Here is a 16,996-nt window from a genome sequence, read left to right on the forward strand (position 1 = left end):
ATTCTCAGGGAATGAGAGGCAAGGGTTTGAGAAAGCTCATCTGCATGGATATTGAAACTGAATAATTTGGGGAGAGTGACAAAAAGCCAGGAGTTAACCTCATCAGGAAATGAGGGAACATGATCTGGAAGGCAGCAGGTGGGTGCAGTGATGGTGGAGAAAAGGTGATATAATAAAACAACCTCAGAGTCAAGGCTGGGGATGTTTAGGGAAGAGGGAAGAACAGTGGTCTAAAGGTGGCATTGAGGACTCAAGGAAGATACTTCCTTTCTCCAGATTCTTTGGTGTCAGGGCTGTGGGAGAAAAATAGTACTGTAGGAAAGAGCCTAGGGAAAGCAGTGACCTCTGGGAGGAGCCAGCCTTTCCTTAGAGCAAGAAGATTAAGGGAGCAATCTGAGAAAAGACAGGTGGGAATAGAATTCTGGAAGGCCCAGTGGAAATGTTTCGAATGTTGGGACCTTCAATGGCTCTCTTATTTTTCCAGACCACCCTGAAGTTCTCCACCTTGAAGTTCACTTTTTAATCCTCCTCTGCTTAAAAATCTTTATGCTTGTCTAGAACAAAGGCCAGTGTTGTGAACCCAATTGTTTGAAGCCTTTACAAATTCACCTCTCCCTGTTTTTCTTGAAATATCTTTTATATACTCCATAACCTGCTTTGTTCTACTTTATCCTTATCTCTGCACTATTTCTCAATAGTAAAAGCCTCAATAGGCTTTTACTGTCCTGTTTTTCTGCCATTGTTCAAGCTCCACCCTCTTTTTGGAATGCCCCTACCTCCATAAATCTCTCTTAAGCCCTTCTCATTGCTCAAAATGTAACCCAAATTCCGCCTCCTCCTAAAAGCCTTTCTGGGTTCCTCTGGTCAGAACTTCTCTCCCACTTGCACAAAACTTGGAATCTAATCCACTCACTGGATATAGGTTTTCATTCTGAAATTATACAGAGTAAATCTGTATTTCTTTTAGTGATGACCTTTTAGTTGATGGAAAACTCATCTTGAGCAATTTTCGAACTAAAGCATTTCCTAGTTTTTTCAATGCTTCCTTTGACAACATGGTTTTCACATTCTTTTGCCATCCTACCCATTCTGCTCTTAGAAAAAGTCTCATTTCATTGTTGCACCTTTGGAAATACATTGCCCAGAATTGTATAGAATATTCTATTTGTGTTTGATTGAGGCAGAAAAGAGTCTTTGACATCCTCTACTGATATTAATGTAATGAACATTTGAAGAAATGTTATTAAGATATTTCCTAATGGTGTAATATCAGCATATCTTGTCAGTACTTTTACCTTAAAAACATATCACTGCATTTATCTATCATAATTTTATCATAGATTCTTGAATCCTACTGGCATTGGCTATTGGTTGAAACTATAAAGCCATTCCTTAGCACAGAATTATAATTAAGAAAAATCATAATAAATTATAGTTAGAAACCTGATTTTGAAAATATATGTATTTAAAATTCATATTATTGAGATACATATGGTGACTTCAATTCTATCCTTCTATTTTTAGTGTACTTTTTTACTAATGCAACATAGTTTTCTTTGGGAGATTATAGAAGAGCTCTCAAACTGAATTTCTTATTTGCAGTGAGTCATAGATCTTAGAAGCAGCACATGCATTTTTAGTCATGGTGAAGCCTATTAAGTCATCTATCTAATTTTTACAAAGTTAATAATCTTGATTACCAAAGTGCTTTCTAAAAAGCCCACTCAGACTGGTTGTTAAGCATGAAAAGAACAAGAAAATCTTACAGATCTTCCATGCCATCAGCCCTGAACAATTTCAGTTCATTTATCCCTCTTTGAGTTTACAAGCATTTCTGAGTGCCTCCCATGTCCTAACAAATATTTATTTGAAGGGTAGCTCTTTGGGGCTGGAATGGTGTAGAACTCTATTACTCGTGGACCTTAGGTAGCTCACAGTCATGTCCAAAGAGACCATCAGTCAGGGCTCTTTGGTTATAAACAATTAAAACCAATTATTTAATTCAAGCAAAGAAGGAATTTAAATTTCAAGGATATGGATGGAAAGCCTGGAGAACTAGCCTTGGGAAAAGGAACAGATACCAATAAAAGAACTATTTGACTTTCTGGAATAAATGAACCCTTACCACTTTTCTTAGTTTTCATCACTTGGCTCAGTTTTAGAAGACCTGGAAGAGATCCCTGCTGGCCATGTGCCTTTCCCTTGGTTGGGGAGAGAGTGGTGAGAGATCAAAGGATAGGACAGGACACATCTCCCTTGAGCAGAAGATAGGACCCCTTGATTTCTCCTCCCACTCGGACTCCACACAGTAAGGGAACGGCATTTCCCCAAAATGAAATAGAAGTGACATTACAAAAGGGAAGTGTATGTGGAAGCATGTCCATTATCCATGGACCTGTGCTTAATCTACTGTAATAGAATTCATTGTATTAAAGGATAGAATAAAGATGTAAATAAAACTGTGGTAACATTCATAACAAGGGGAAAGATTTAAGAAGTATTCAAAAGGCCATATGATTTTGGACTTTGAAAGTCAATAAGACCTCTATAGTAGGGTGGGGTGATGGCCATCCAGACATAGGGAAGAGTGTGGTAATAGTGCATTATACTGGTGATCAGTGCAAGCTCTGTTGTTAAATGTTTTAAACTCACATGTTACCTAATAGCTTTGCAGACTTGGGCAAATAACTTAATTTCTTTGACTCTGTCTCCTCATCAGCACAAAGAGAATATTCATACACATCTCACAGTGTTAGGGTTGCCAGATGAAACACTGGACTCACAGTTAAATTTCAGATAAATAACAAATACCTTTTGATGTAAGTATGTCCCAAAGTGTTGCATGGGTCACACTTATGATAAAAAAAAATTGCTAATTTATTTGTAATTCAAATTACCTGACCACCCTGTATTTTTGTGTGTTATATCTGGCAACCCTATATAGAGTTGTTATGTCAAATAAACTCGTTCATGTAGAATGCTTGATATGATCCTTGGCACAGGAAGGTGCCAGGAGCAAATGATGATGTTTGTTGTCACCATCATCATAGAAAAGGTTCAGAAGTCTGAAAGTCTGTCCCAGAATCATTTCTTACTTGCTTCTTGAGCCATAGGACAGTTTCCCAGTTAACTTGTGCCAGGACAACATTTAGATGGTTTCTCTTTATGCTGCACTACTGACACAGGAACTGTTCACCTCCACCTTGTATTTATATGGTTTGTCTTTCCTTCTGATTATTTCAAAGACTTCTCTTGTGTATTGAGTTCATTTTGACCTTATCTTTTAGCCACTCAAAATTAGTGAATACTATTCCCCTTAATGGGCAAATCATTAAAGTATTAAATGACACCAGGCTTGGAACTATCATGTAAGGGTCAAGAAGACTCAACTGAAGCATTGATTATGAATTTTTGAGTTTGAAATTGTAAAGCTTAGTGAGTGTGGGATCAAATTATCCCAGTATAATGACTGTGCCATGTGAAATAGAATTAATTAGAAGCTTTGTGAAATCTAAAATGCTTCTTCTATTGCTTTTCCTTTATCTGATAGACCCATTATAGAATCCTAAAGGAATGCCATTAGTCACAGAATTTGTCCCTTATTCTCTTCTAGAGTTGGTAAAATGATGTTTTGGTAATATGTTTCATTACTTCCCAAAATAATGTCTAGCATCACTGACTCAATGGATGTGGGTTTGGGTAGACTCTAGGAGTTGGTGATGGACGGGGAGGCCTGGCATGCTGTGGTTCACGGGGTCACAAAGAGTCGGACACGACTGAGTGGCTGAACTGAAAAGGCTAGGCAGCTCTGCCCCCCTTTATCCATGATCATTTCCCCCTTATATAGATATGGTATTTAAATGCTGGTACAAGTTGATTTCACAGGAGAGAAACTTTAGGATTTTGTTGTTTTTAGTGAGCTAGGATAACTATGATACTTTCTGTATGCGAAGGGTATTAAATGTTTGACAATAATATAATTACAGCTATCATTAGCACGCTACCATATCCCCAGCCTCAAAAACTGTTCAGCTCTTGGCATTCATTATTCCATTTAATTCCTCTAATATCCTCATGCTGTCATCCTTGTTTTGTGGTTGGGGTATCTAAGGCACAGGGAAGGTTTAAGTAACTTGCCCCAAACATGCAGCCAGTAAGTGGCAGAGGCAGGATTCCAACTCCAGTGGTTTGATTCATTCATTACCTTCTTCAGTCAACTTGGTAGCAGTATTTCTAGCAAGTTTGTATTACAAAGCTTTGGAATATTTAAATTTAAAGCCCTGTAATCATGCACACCCTAGTGTAACAAGGAAGGGACCATAGGATACCATTGAAAACACACAGTCACCTTAACAGGTTATTGTTTCTTTCTATTGAATATGTCAGTGATGGGCCACTGTCTATCATCTTTTTTGTTCTACTCTACATTAGACCTTTCCTTTTTCTTAAGTTCAGTTTTTATTTGAGTGTAGTTGCTTCCCTGGTGGCTCAGATGGTAAAGCGTCTGCCTACAATGCGGGAGACCTGGGTTCAGTCCCTGGGTTGGGAAGATCTCCTGGAGAAGAAAATGGCAAGCTACTCCAGTATTCTTGCCTGGAAAATCCCATGGACAGAGGAGCCTGTTAGGCTACAGTCCATGGGGTTGCAAAGAGTCGGACACGACTGAGCGACTTCACTTTCACTTTCACATTAGACCTTTCTTTTTTCTTAAATTCAATTTTTATTGGAGTGTAGTTGCTTAGACCTTTCTTATTTCATCTCCCCTTTTTCTAGTTCCAATATTATGAAACTCCTTCCTCTTTCTCTGAGTTTTAAAGATTACTTTCTGGCTCTCATGTCAAGACCTGGTCTCAAGTTAGGGAACAGAATCAACTCAGCAAATACTTTTCATATTCTTTTTCACTTCAGTATCAGAGGCTGTGGGGAAAAGAAGAAAAGAAGAGAAGTTAAGGAGAGATTTGAAAAAAGCCAGCCAAGAAAGATTTGTCTCTTTGTTGACTTGTTTCTTTTTCTGCCAAAATGAAAGTCAAAATTCAATTCATTCTTTAGGAAAAAAAATTAGGAAAGAATAATCATATGGTTAATCTTGACCACAATAATAATCATGATCCCACCACATTCTGTTAGGTAATACTCTGTTGTCTGAGTTCTCACAGCAGTCTGGGAGGAGAATTAGCCCTATTTTACTGTGGCTTAGGAAATGAAGTTACTTGACCACAAGTACAAATTAGTCGTCAATGGACTTTAGCTAAAACCTTTGTCTTTAGTTTCTTAAGAGTGTTTTTTCCCCCACTGAGCCAACGGTTTTTCTTGAGGATGAAAATAGTTGAATGTGAAATTTAGTATTTTCTCATCACTTTATCTGGAAACAAACATTTTATTGAGAATTATGCCTGAAACTTCTTTATTGAGCCTGAGGAATCTGAATGTTCTTCTTGAATAGATCTCAAGCTGGGGTGAAAATACATATTCATTTTTCTGTTTATGAGATGGATTTTTGGTGTGACTGAAAGATAAGATCTTCCATGTGGTTTTGAGACTATGTGGGAGAAAAACCAGCTACTCTGGAACTCTCATTTCTCACTGCCTTGAAGGTAAATGTGGTGTCTTTCTAAATGGTGGTTTAGAAATAACACTAATCATCCTTCATTTGAATCACATCCTCTTTAAGTATTTTTTAAATGTGTGATGTGAGTTTAGTAAATAGAGGGGTGCTTAGGAAAACAAGCTATTTTGAGCCTTGAAATGTAGGCATTGGGATCTGTGCTCCTTGCTGTCATTTGCTGAGTAACAAAATTGTTTTCTAAAAATATATGCCAAATTCTTCTCTTAGCAGTGTTCACTTTTTCCCCTTTGCTGAGGTACATATGCACATATTTTGACCTATATAATGCATTTATTGCTCCCCAGGTGGCACAATGGTATAAAGAATCTGCCTGCCAATGCAGGAGATGCAAGAGACATGGCTTTGATCCCTGGGTTGGGAAGATCCCCTGGAGTAGGAAATAGAAGCCCACACCAGTGTTCTTACCTGGAAAATTCCATGGACAGAGGAGCCTGGTGGGCTATAGCCCATGGGGTCGCAGAGAGTCAGATACTACTTAGCAGGAGCATGAATACTTTTAGAGAGACTTTTCTGAAGAATCTTTTCATAACCATTTGAACACACAAAGTGAATGAAAAAAAGCTACACGAAGAAAACTGTTTCTGGGAAGAGTATTGTATTTTAATAGAATTTAGAACTGCGTCTTCTGCCCAAGGCTATTTCAAATAGCTTTATATTTAAGAAAATAGTTTTATATTTAGGAGAGATTTAAATAACTACTAACTCAAGATCATACAACTATAACCAATGACGTCAGCCCTACCCCAACCTAAGATCTTAGTTGTGGTAGATAGACAGTTAAAAGTAAGCTTCTACTGTGCTTAATTCCCAGAGTTAGAGGTTAGAGACTGATATCCAAGGTGGACAGAGCCCTGGCTCTCTTGAGGTTTGTTGTCCTGCAAGGCCATTCTGTTCACACATTCATCTTGAGCCCTTCTGTAGATGTATTGTGCAAGTTAAGAGAGTAAGCAACATTATAGTGATTTTGAAAGTGGCATGGTTTCTATTCTATAACCCCTCCTAATCCTGAGTTTCTCTCTTCCCTTCCTCTGCAAGAGTCCCTGTTGTCATAGCAACAGACCTCAGCCTCTAGGAGATTGGAAGACCCCCATGGAGCCCTGCCTAGACTTCTGCACAAATCATTCCTGCCATTTGGAGCTTTGCAGCTCTGGTTTCTAGGCCCTCTTAGCACAGGCATTTTTTATAACTCAGGAGATCACTGTCTTGCCAATCCTGGGAAACATAGAGGTAATTTTGCTGAAGGTCAGCCATTACTAACTGAAGCAATGGAATTATTATTTCCATTTTAGGCCTGAGAAACATCCACCCGCTGTTAGCTTAATGTTCTCCATTCATGATTTAGTCCAGAGTTGGGTCCTTAAAACTACTCCGTGTTAATCATTAGAGGAAACATATTTAGCTTTTACAGTGACGAATGTGGATGAATCAATATGTGTATTTCAAATAACACAAAACCTAGCTTTTTTCTGTAAAAGAATGATCTTGCAGTATCACTAGATTTATAGTTAAGCAACACTAATAATGAAAGAGTGGAATTTGTATGTCTTTTTACAATAGCATGAATGAAGCATCTTCTTCACCTCTTGAAGGTGTTTTCGCTTATAGTACACTAAATAGAATTTGGTAAGCACTATAAATGAAGAAAAACAGATGGAAAGTTTTTCCAGAACCAGTGGAATACCCCACATGTAAATCTAGAGTTTCCAGTGTTCAGAAGAATATGCTTTTTATATCACCTTGTGTTTGTTGCAAATATAAGATCACCTCTATTTGATTGAACAAAGAAGTTGAATTTTAAGTAATTTATTTAAAGCCAGTAAACACAGGTGATAAAGTATTATAACTTGTAAACAGGTGGGTGGGGGCAAGGGATAGCAGCAGTAATATAAGTTATATTGTCTTTGTCATAGCAGAAAACTATGTAACCAGCAGTTGACCCTTAAATAATGGGGTTGTGGTGGTGGTTAATCTGTGTATAATTAATTTATAACTGTACCTCCCAATCTGAGATTCCTTCACATCTATGGATTCAAACTTCTATCCCACTTAACCACTGTTATGTTTTGTAGTATTTACTCTTAAAAAATATTGCCATATAAGTGTACTTGTGCAATTCTAGGGTCAACTGTATAAAATTGATCAAGAAACAAGTACACCCATGGAGAGGTCCAAAGGAAGTAAAAACAGAAACTCTTAAAAGAGATTGGACTTGGGGAATAGGATTGGGATTGAGAAAAGGATAGCATTGTCTATTGTTAATTTTCATTCTAAGCCGTTTGGTATTTGAAGGTTTTCTTTATTATTTGACAAAAATTTAAAAGATTTTACTGAAAAGAGCAAATGTATGATTTAGAATATGCCTTTCATAGTCATCTATAGATGACTATCAAGAGGTGTTAATGTTGTGGACAAGAAAGGGAAACTGGGACATTTTCTTAGTCTATATCTACTGCTGTTGCTAGTCATGTGAAATTGTAGTAAAAGAGCATTAACTGAGCAACTAATGTGTTCAAGGCCTTGTCTTGAGTCCTGTAGGAGATGAAAGGTGGATGCAGTTGGTGCCAAGCCTCCATCATGTCACAGTGCAGTCAGAGGTGCTAGAAATGAGGAGGAAATCCAGACGGGGAGGCCTAGGAACAAAGATTTGTCTATGTCTGCGTGGTGCTACATACTTTACCTAATTTTTTATGGAAAACATGTACTGTAAAAAAGATAAAGTATAGATAACTGCATGGGTTTAGTGAGTGGGAAATGGTATTTACTTGTTAGGATCAGGAAATGGCGTGAGACATAGAACATTCAGGATGGGTCCTAAAAGTGGATGGAATTTCTATAGACAGGAATGGGAAGGGAGAGGCATCAATATACTTGCTAATTGAGAAGCTCATATTTGAAGCTTTGAGGGGGAGTTCCTTTAGCATATAAGAATTTAGCTAAATTCCCCAAACTGCTGCTGCTGCTGCTAAGTCACTTCAGTCGTGTCCAACTCTGTCCAACCCCATGGACTGCAGCCCACCAGGCTCCCCCGTCCCTGGGATTCTCTAGGCAAGACACTGGAGTGGGTTGCCATTTCCTTCTCCAGTGCAGGAAAGTGAAAAATGAAAGTGAAGTCGCTCAGTTGTGTCCAACTCTTAGCGACCCCATGAACTGCAGCCCAGCAGGCTCCTCCGTCCATGGGATTTTCCAGGCAAGAGTACTGGAGTGGGGTGCCATTGCCTTCTCCGAATTCCCCATAAGCTAGGTACAAATCTAAAATGAGTTTTTAAGATGTTTCCTCAGCTGAAGATGTTTTATTAAATGTGTTATCAAGGTTGCTTTAGTTGAAATTGCTTTCCACCTCACTCATACTACAGATCACAGTTAAGATTTGAATATAATCACTCCTGTCAATTCAATGTGAGGAAAGATAAAGACAAGCTTGAAGATCACATGAATTTTGTAGCTACTTTTGATTTTTAGAATTTGTTTAGTAGGTTCTCCACAACTTCAGGGTAACTTTTTAGCTTCCCTCTAGAAGGTAACGTGTTTACTTTTCTTGGGATTGACTTAGTTAGATGTCAGTTACTGAGTCCTTCAGTTTGGAACTGCAAACACCTTCACCCTCTTGCCTGGTTTTCTCAGAGTTTTGTGTTTGGACTCAAAGTCAGAGACATCCATGACCATGGGAAGGAGTCCAGTTCTCAACTTTTAGAAATCCACCAGTGCTACAGGATTTACAATAAATAATTAAATATCAGAAGTCCAAAGTAGACACACAACTTCCTGTATATTGAAGTTATTCCCGTCTGTTTCACTTGGGCAGTACCTGCTGAAGATGAAGATTGTCACCTTGAAGGATTCATTTGAAAATATCCTTGTACAGTGATCACTCTCCATTTAGGAAAGGTTACAAAAGTTCTTATTTTACAGCATTCCCTATTGCATCATCTTAGACTTTAGTGAGTGACTTACTGCCAGAAATTCCACAGCATTATATTTTAAGAAAGTGTATTTTGTATTTCTTTGAGAGCAAAGGAATAAAAAGGCTTTGTATTTTTAGGGATTCTAAATGCAATCCTAATGTTTACTATGAAGGGAGTGTTGCATCTTTTAATTTAGAGCTATTTGACTTAACAGAGGTTAAGAATTGTACTATTTAGAAAATCTCTTATTAAATTAGTCCCTTAATGGTTTAACATCCATAGTTTGTCTTGAATTCTGAATTTTAAATGCTGAATATCCTCTGCTGCCACAATCTGAATTTTAAATAACTTTGAAACTAAAATATGCTGCTTATTGTGAAAAACATAGGAAAGATAATGAATAAAACAAAAAATACCCATCATTTCACAGCTCAGAGAGCTTCTATACCCAATGGAGTATTTCTTCCTTTTTCTAATCAGATAAAAAAGTATGGTTTTTAGTATGCTTGAGACATCTATGTATTTATCTGTATGCTTGTATCTACTTTTTTCACTTTTTTTCCCATGTTTTTAATATTCTTTAAAGACAGACTTTGATCTGAATGCCTTTTTATGTTGCTTCTTTTGTGACTTCCTATGCTCCTACCTGTCCTCTAACAAAAATTTATTAAAAATTATGGAATTTTAGTTATGAAAAATTATAATTATTTAATTTATTTAATAGTCACAACTACTACTTGATGCGTTCCTGAACTCCTCTGACAGATACCAAGTAAATAAATTGGGTTTCTGTTTATCAGTCTACTTTTACAAGTCATTTGCTTCTTAGGTTATGTGATGACTTTGGTCCTGGCCCAGAGTCCTGAATATTGGTATATCCTGAACTATTGGAATCCAATAAAAAGTGGTAAATGTTCTTATTTCTAGCAACCTGTATTTGTGACTGCTTGGATATGAGTACTTTTAAAGACTAGTTAAGAGCATGGTTGGTATTATGTTTTTACAACTTAGTAACATTTTTGGGTAAATTATTATTTCTTACTGCATCTCCTTTTCAAGGTTAGAGTTAAAACTAAGTGAGATGATAAAGTAAGTGGCACAGAGCCTGGCTGAAAAGTAGTATTGAATATTCTTTTTTTTTTTTTTCTTTCTGTCGATGTCATTGTGAGGTCTTTGGGTCTCTGGTTATTGAGCACAGTGATTAGCCTAAGCAGAGGTTGAAAAGCATCAGAATTTTTTCCTCCCCATTCAAGGTAGCTGACCATGGGAGGGAAGGAAGCAGATAGTGCATTCAAATTCTAGACCAGCAGGAAGACATCTTTGTTTTTTCTATCGAGAAGCTTAATCTCACAGATAACTTCAGACTTTGTAATGAGGCAACTGCTCGCTCACACTTAAAAATTCACCACTATGTCAGCATTGCTGGACTATCACTTAAATGCATGCTGGTGCCAAATTGACTTATGGATTCCTTCTCATTCCTCAATAGCTAGGTAGTTCCTGTAGAAACCTATAAGAACTACCTGTAGTTGCTTTAATAAATCTATAGTTTAATAAACCTGTAGTTGCTTTAATAAACATAATGGATGGTAAGAGTAGTGGCCAATGCAGGAAAGTCCACATAGCATTGAAGACCCAGCACGGCCAAAAATAAACTTATAAATAAAATTCTAAAAAGAAAAGAGTAATGGCTTCCATTTACTGAGTGTTGTGTGACAACTAAGAGCTCTTCATGCTTTACCTCATTTAGTCTTCATTGCTGTTCCATTCAACTGTTACTATCACCCCTGTTTCATCAATGAGAAACTAAGGTCTAGAGAGATTCAGTGTTTCCTGAGTAAGAACGTGAATGCTGGTTTGTGGCCTTTGTTTCATAAGTACCACATAACCTTGTTAATTCGTTCCATCTACTTTAGTTGTGATAGACACTGCTCTAAGTGATGGATTACAGCATGCAGACAGAAGTTCCTGCTCTCCCAAAACTCGCCTTTCTATTATAGTTAGCTGCTCAGTCGTGTCTGACTCTTTGCAACCCCGTGGACTGTAGCCCACCAGGGCCCTCTGTCCATGGAATTCTCCAGGCACAAATACTGGAGTGGGTTGCCATTTCCTTCTCCAGGGATCTTCCCAACCCAGGGACTGAACCTGGGTCTCCTGCTTTCCAGGGCTATTCTTTACCGTCTGAGCCACCAGGGAAGCCTTTTATAGTTACTTGTGTCCATTTCCCTCCCAGAATGAATATTGTTATAAGATAGTAACTGTGTCTTATTCTTTTTGAGTTTTAGGGATATAATTAAAGTTTTAATTCAAAGCTAAGACTAATTACTGGACTTATGAAAGAATTATTTCTACAAAAATTTTGGAAGCTAGAGTGTGCCCCATTCTGTTTATCAGGCTCTGTTTATTTTAGCACTAATGTTTAGCCCTTCCAGACTCATCCAATTCTTACCGTTTATTTTAAGAAGTATTTAGAGGTTTATTATTGTTAACAATAAAACTACTTTTTGATATCTTGGTTTCTTTGACTTCCTTCAGGGACCTATAGGTGTGCAGAGCAACATAAAAAAACTGCTTTCTTTAGAACACACCAAAAATACATCTGGCAAACCTAGTTCAAGAGCCTTAACTACTTCATAGAACAAATCATAATATTCTGGTATAATTGAAAAGTAAATGATAATAGGGTAAGTCCAACTGTGAAAAAATTGATACCTTTTTTCTGTGATATCAGGAATATTGAATCCTGTCTTTTGGATAAATTACTATCATTTTAAGGAAAATGGTCTCACAAAGTGTTAGTGAGGAATGTTCTGTTTTAACCATGTAGAAGCTGAGAATAATTTTAAGTGTCCTTGGGTGGAGGTCAGCATGCTATATTCCCCACCTAGAAATCATCCATGAATTCTATGAAGTAGGTGGCATTTTAATAAAGTAATTGCCTTATTTTTGCCTTGGAAATACAATTAAACTTTTTTGGTCCCATAAGAGGCAAATGGCTGATAATGTTGCTCATTTTTAAAAAGTCATTTGTCCAAGTGGGAGGATCCATTGGCAAACCAGCTGGCTGTTGGCTGTTCATTTAGATTTTGACGTTATTTCTCCTTGGGACCCTGATGCTGGACTGTCTGATAACCAGTGCAAACTCCAAGAATATCTTTCGTTTCTCTAGAAGGAGGTGTGGATTTGCAAAGCTACCAGCTGGATATGCAAATACTACCTGACGGGCCAAGGAGTGATGTGGACTTTTCAGAGATTCTTAATGCAATACAAGAAAGTAAGTTTCACTCCAAATTTTAAATTCACCGTGAAAGGAGAAACGATTATAATACTTGGGAGGGGTAATAAAACTAGAAACCTTAGATGCCAAGCTTTAAAATAAAATCATGTCTTAAAAGAGATACTGTGTAAAATAATTTTGAGACCAGAAGAGATGATTAGTGAAATGCCAGTGTGATTTGTGAAACGGAGCTGCATAGTAGTGGGGTCTTTGATGAAACCTGGTGGGAAAATTGTAGAGGGATTATAAAATCTTAGTATGCTATAATATTTGCTATAATAATTTAGCAAAATAATTATTTGCTATAATATTTAGCAAATCACTGGGCCTTATAATTTTTTAGATTCCTTGATTAATCATAATCAAAGAAAACTCTTTAAGACACCAGAATAATATTCCTTCGCTCAAGTATCAGTAGTAGGAAGTGTGTTGATGCAGTAAACCAGAATCAGGAATTTATTCTTCAAAATGGGTCTATGAAGTCATCGATGCAGTGCTGTGACCAAGAAGTAAATTCCTCTTTTCTAAGCATTTTGATTAATCAGGGTGTACTTTTCTTCCTCTATTTTGTGTTATATAGTTTTCACCAAGAACTTTATCATAATCAATGCATTTGCTCAAGTTACAGATTTGGCATTGAGGGTGGGGGATGTGGTATCACAAACTAACTCATTAGCATTTGTATTTCACTATCAGAGTTCTAATTCTTGGTAATTATGCTCCTCTTTCAATATCAAATAGTGTTATTTAATATTGGATTTGAAGGGTTCAGATCTGCAATTTTTACTACTTTGAGTTTTGTGACATTGCATTTCTCTGCAATGAAATACAGATTTCTAAATTATATTTCTATTTCTCTATTTTCTTATGAACAGTTTTAAGCATTTTAATTCTGTTTATCCTCTTTTGTCATTAAATTACCCCCTGATCTTATGAGATAATTAATATATCCACTTCACAAGAAGGACAGCTTAGGATGGAAGAAGGTCAGTGCCAATGTCAATAGGATAAATAGTAGAGACCAACTTAGAAAGGAGGATCTCCACCTTCCTTTAATTCTTTCAGAAATGTGTTCAGTAAACACCGAGGTGGAAAGGGGCCTGGAATGGAAGATGAGACTACTTCCAAGAGAAATCTTTTAATGAAAACTTAAAAGGACCAAGTATTTGTTCTGGATGGGGAATCCCTTCATACTCAGTTGCTGAATAAAAGAGAAAAAATTTCCCCAGGAGAATAAAAATCAAATTAGTAGACATTGGAGAGAAATTGACTTTTCATGGAAAGTTATAAAGTTATGTAATTACTTCATTTGATTGAAAGATGACAGATTGCACATTGCTGAAAGGATTATTTTCTGACAAATGATGAACACTGGTTTCTGTGCAAGTGCAGGCGATGAACTTGAACTTCTTAGGGCTGAATGAGCGTCTGTCAAAGTGAACTAGGTGTTCATAAAGCCATTTTTATAGTATTTTTTGCTAGCACATCTTAGTAAAAACTCACTTGTGTGTGATGTTAACCATTTTATAGTTCAGAATGGTGATCCCTCTGTGTACAGAAGAGTATAAGTTTGTGAGTACTTAATATTTAAATTTAAAAATAAGGAAAAAGAAATATTATTTCATTTTAACACAATTTTTATAGGTTTAAGAATCTTCCAGTGTTTGAGAATTTAATCTTTATTTTCTTGTTTAAAAAGCAAAGTTTTATGCTAAGTAGGTTTGGGAAGCTTCCCACACAGTCTGGGGCATCTCTGGTGAGAAAGATTTGGGCCATTTATCTACCTTCAGTCTCTAACCAGAGACTCCAAATACAATTCATATGTTTAACCAGGTCATTGAAATTTCTGAGTCTAAAATCACATAGTGTGGTTCTTCAAGGGACTGTGCCTTAGATGATTATTTATAGAAATCTTTGAGAGACTGACATATAAAAAATGTAAAAAATATAGGATTTGAACATCAGTAGAACTCACTGTCTACTACAAACATATTAATTGGGACTAACAGGATGATGGAAAGATTTCACTGTTTCTTCAGATTTTTTGGACGTATTTGTGTGATCTTCAAGATTGGGCTAGAACACTGTGTGAGTGTGTGTGTGTGTGTGTGCGTGCACACGCGTGTGCATACCCTCAGGTTTCAAATATTTCTTCAGTGTCTTAGCAGCCATCACAGTAACTGCTCCCCTTTGACTGTCTCTTGTCTTTATTAAAATGGTCATAAGTAATAGTAGACACTCTTGTCTTCATTTTAAAAGTGAATTTACATCCTGAGACTATATGATTAATATATGATAGAGTCAGTATTTCCTTGTGTGTCAGCCCTTATTGTGCTAAATAAAAAGTGAAATAATAATGATTAGGAAAAAATGAACTACTTTGGATTTTTACAGTTTTATTCTTGTGTTACATCTTGATGCAAGAATTCCTTCACCATGCTTCTATGCTGTAAAATACATTTGCAATTTTTCCTGTTGCTTATGCCCTAAGTATAGCTTCATCTGTTCAAAACAAGATGTCTGAGTAGCTAACCATCCATAAGTTGTTTTCCAACTTCCCTCATATCAGATGTATGGCTTATAAGGAAGGAAAGACTTATTTTATCCATCCTTGTATCCGTCTCACCTGTCATATGCCAGCCACTGTGCTAGGCAGAATACTTTAAAGCAGTGGTGAACCTTTTTTGGTGCACAGTTCAAGTCAGGAAAAATTTTATCTTATTCAAAATGAAGGCAACCTAGTTACTTTGTAGTAGGAAAGCATTTATATTTGGTGGTCTAATGTAAAGGGATATTTGTGTTTGAGTGTGTATATTTTCATTGATGTTGTTTTTCCCTCCCTTTTTACTCTCGCCATTCACTCCCCATCCCAACATAGCAGCCAAGTCCATTGAGTGCCTTTGTTTCAACAGAGTTCTGTGTTACCTAAATTTCCTGCCTTTTGGTATCTGAAAGCCTGAGATTCTAAGTGCTTGATGCCTAGGTAGGAGGAGAGGGAAGGAGAGAGGAAGGGAGGGAAGAGACAGAGAGAGGAGATGAGAATTTCCTAAGACCAGCTAGCTCCCTTGGAGTATCCTGCAGAGGTAGCATGGCGTCTTGCAGGTGGGTGGGAAGAGAGAGAATGCTGTGTTGTGTACCTTGGGCGACTGCACGTGGGCCATCTGAACTGCCAGCCATGACTGAGAGCCTCCAGCCTGAGGAAGGAACAGATCCTTCAGTGGTCAGGGAATTTGGAGGCTCTGGGAAAGCAGGAGTCTCTCGTCTCATGTCTTTGTCACATACCCGGTGCCTTGAGCAGAGTGTGGAGTGTGGGTGTTGCTGTTCAGTTGCTAAGTCATGTCCGACTCTCTGCAACCCCATGGACTGCAGCACCCCAGCCTCCTCTGTCCTTCCCTCTCTCTCCTGGAGTTGGCTCAAACTCATGTCCACTGAGTCGATGATGTTATCTGACTATCTCATCTTCTGCCTCCCCCTTGCTCAGTAAATTTTATTAACACCTTGGTGAATGAATTCCCTTGTAGACTCGCACAGGGTCAGCTCAGCAGTAGCCAATGTGGCATGGAGACCTGAGTCATCCCAGCAGATGTTCTGCCATTTATAAAACCTCTGGAACCTTTGTGCAGTTCTAGATATCTGAGGGAGAGGCATGGGAATGTCAGCAGTGACTGAAATGAAACTATCCACTGTAGACGGGTTCTTTGAATTCTCAGATGGGAAACCCGTGGATATAGAAGACCAACACTATACAGGCTCTGGCGACTCTTAAGTGGCATTAATACCCTGGCAGACTTGATTGTGATATAGTCCATTAGATTCTAATCAACTTGGGAGGGAAACAGAGCAAATAGCAAAGTGTTTGGAAGGAGAACTGGGAGGCTTTAAAGATTATTGGGTGATTGTTATGCTGTGAAGTGAAGTGGAAGTCACTCAGTCATGTCGAACTCTTTGCAACCCCACAGACTATACAGTCCATGAAATTCTCCAGGCCAGAATACTGCAGTGGGTAGCCTTTCCCTTCTCCAGGGGATCTTCCCAACCAACAGACTGAACCCAGGTCTCCCACATTGCAGGAGGATTCTTTCCCAGCTGAGCCACCAGGGAAGCCCAAGAATACCGCAGTGGGTAGCCTATGCCTTCTCCAGTGGATCTTCCCAACCCTGGGTCTCCTGCATCACAGGCAGATTCTTTACA

The 16,996-nt window shown here is 37.8% G+C and overlaps 1 protein-coding gene across 1 annotated transcript in view; it reads left to right on the forward strand.

The window, feature by feature from the left end:
• Positions 1 to 16,996, forward strand: part of ANO4 (anoctamin 4) — a 215,330-nt gene that overhangs the window by 13,095 nt on the left and 185,239 nt on the right. Inside the window, exon 2 of the mRNA XM_065921006.1 lies at positions 12,698 to 12,802. Within this exon, the coding sequence (XP_065777078.1) occupies positions 12,698 to 12,802 (105 nt within the window). The remainder of the gene's footprint in view (positions 1 to 12,697; positions 12,803 to 16,996) is intronic.

The sequence above is a fragment of the Muntiacus reevesi genome, chromosome 1, assembly GCF_963930625.1.
Source record: "Muntiacus reevesi chromosome 1, mMunRee1.1, whole genome shotgun sequence".
NCBI classification, from domain to species: Eukaryota; Metazoa; Chordata; class Mammalia; order Artiodactyla; family Cervidae; genus Muntiacus; species Muntiacus reevesi.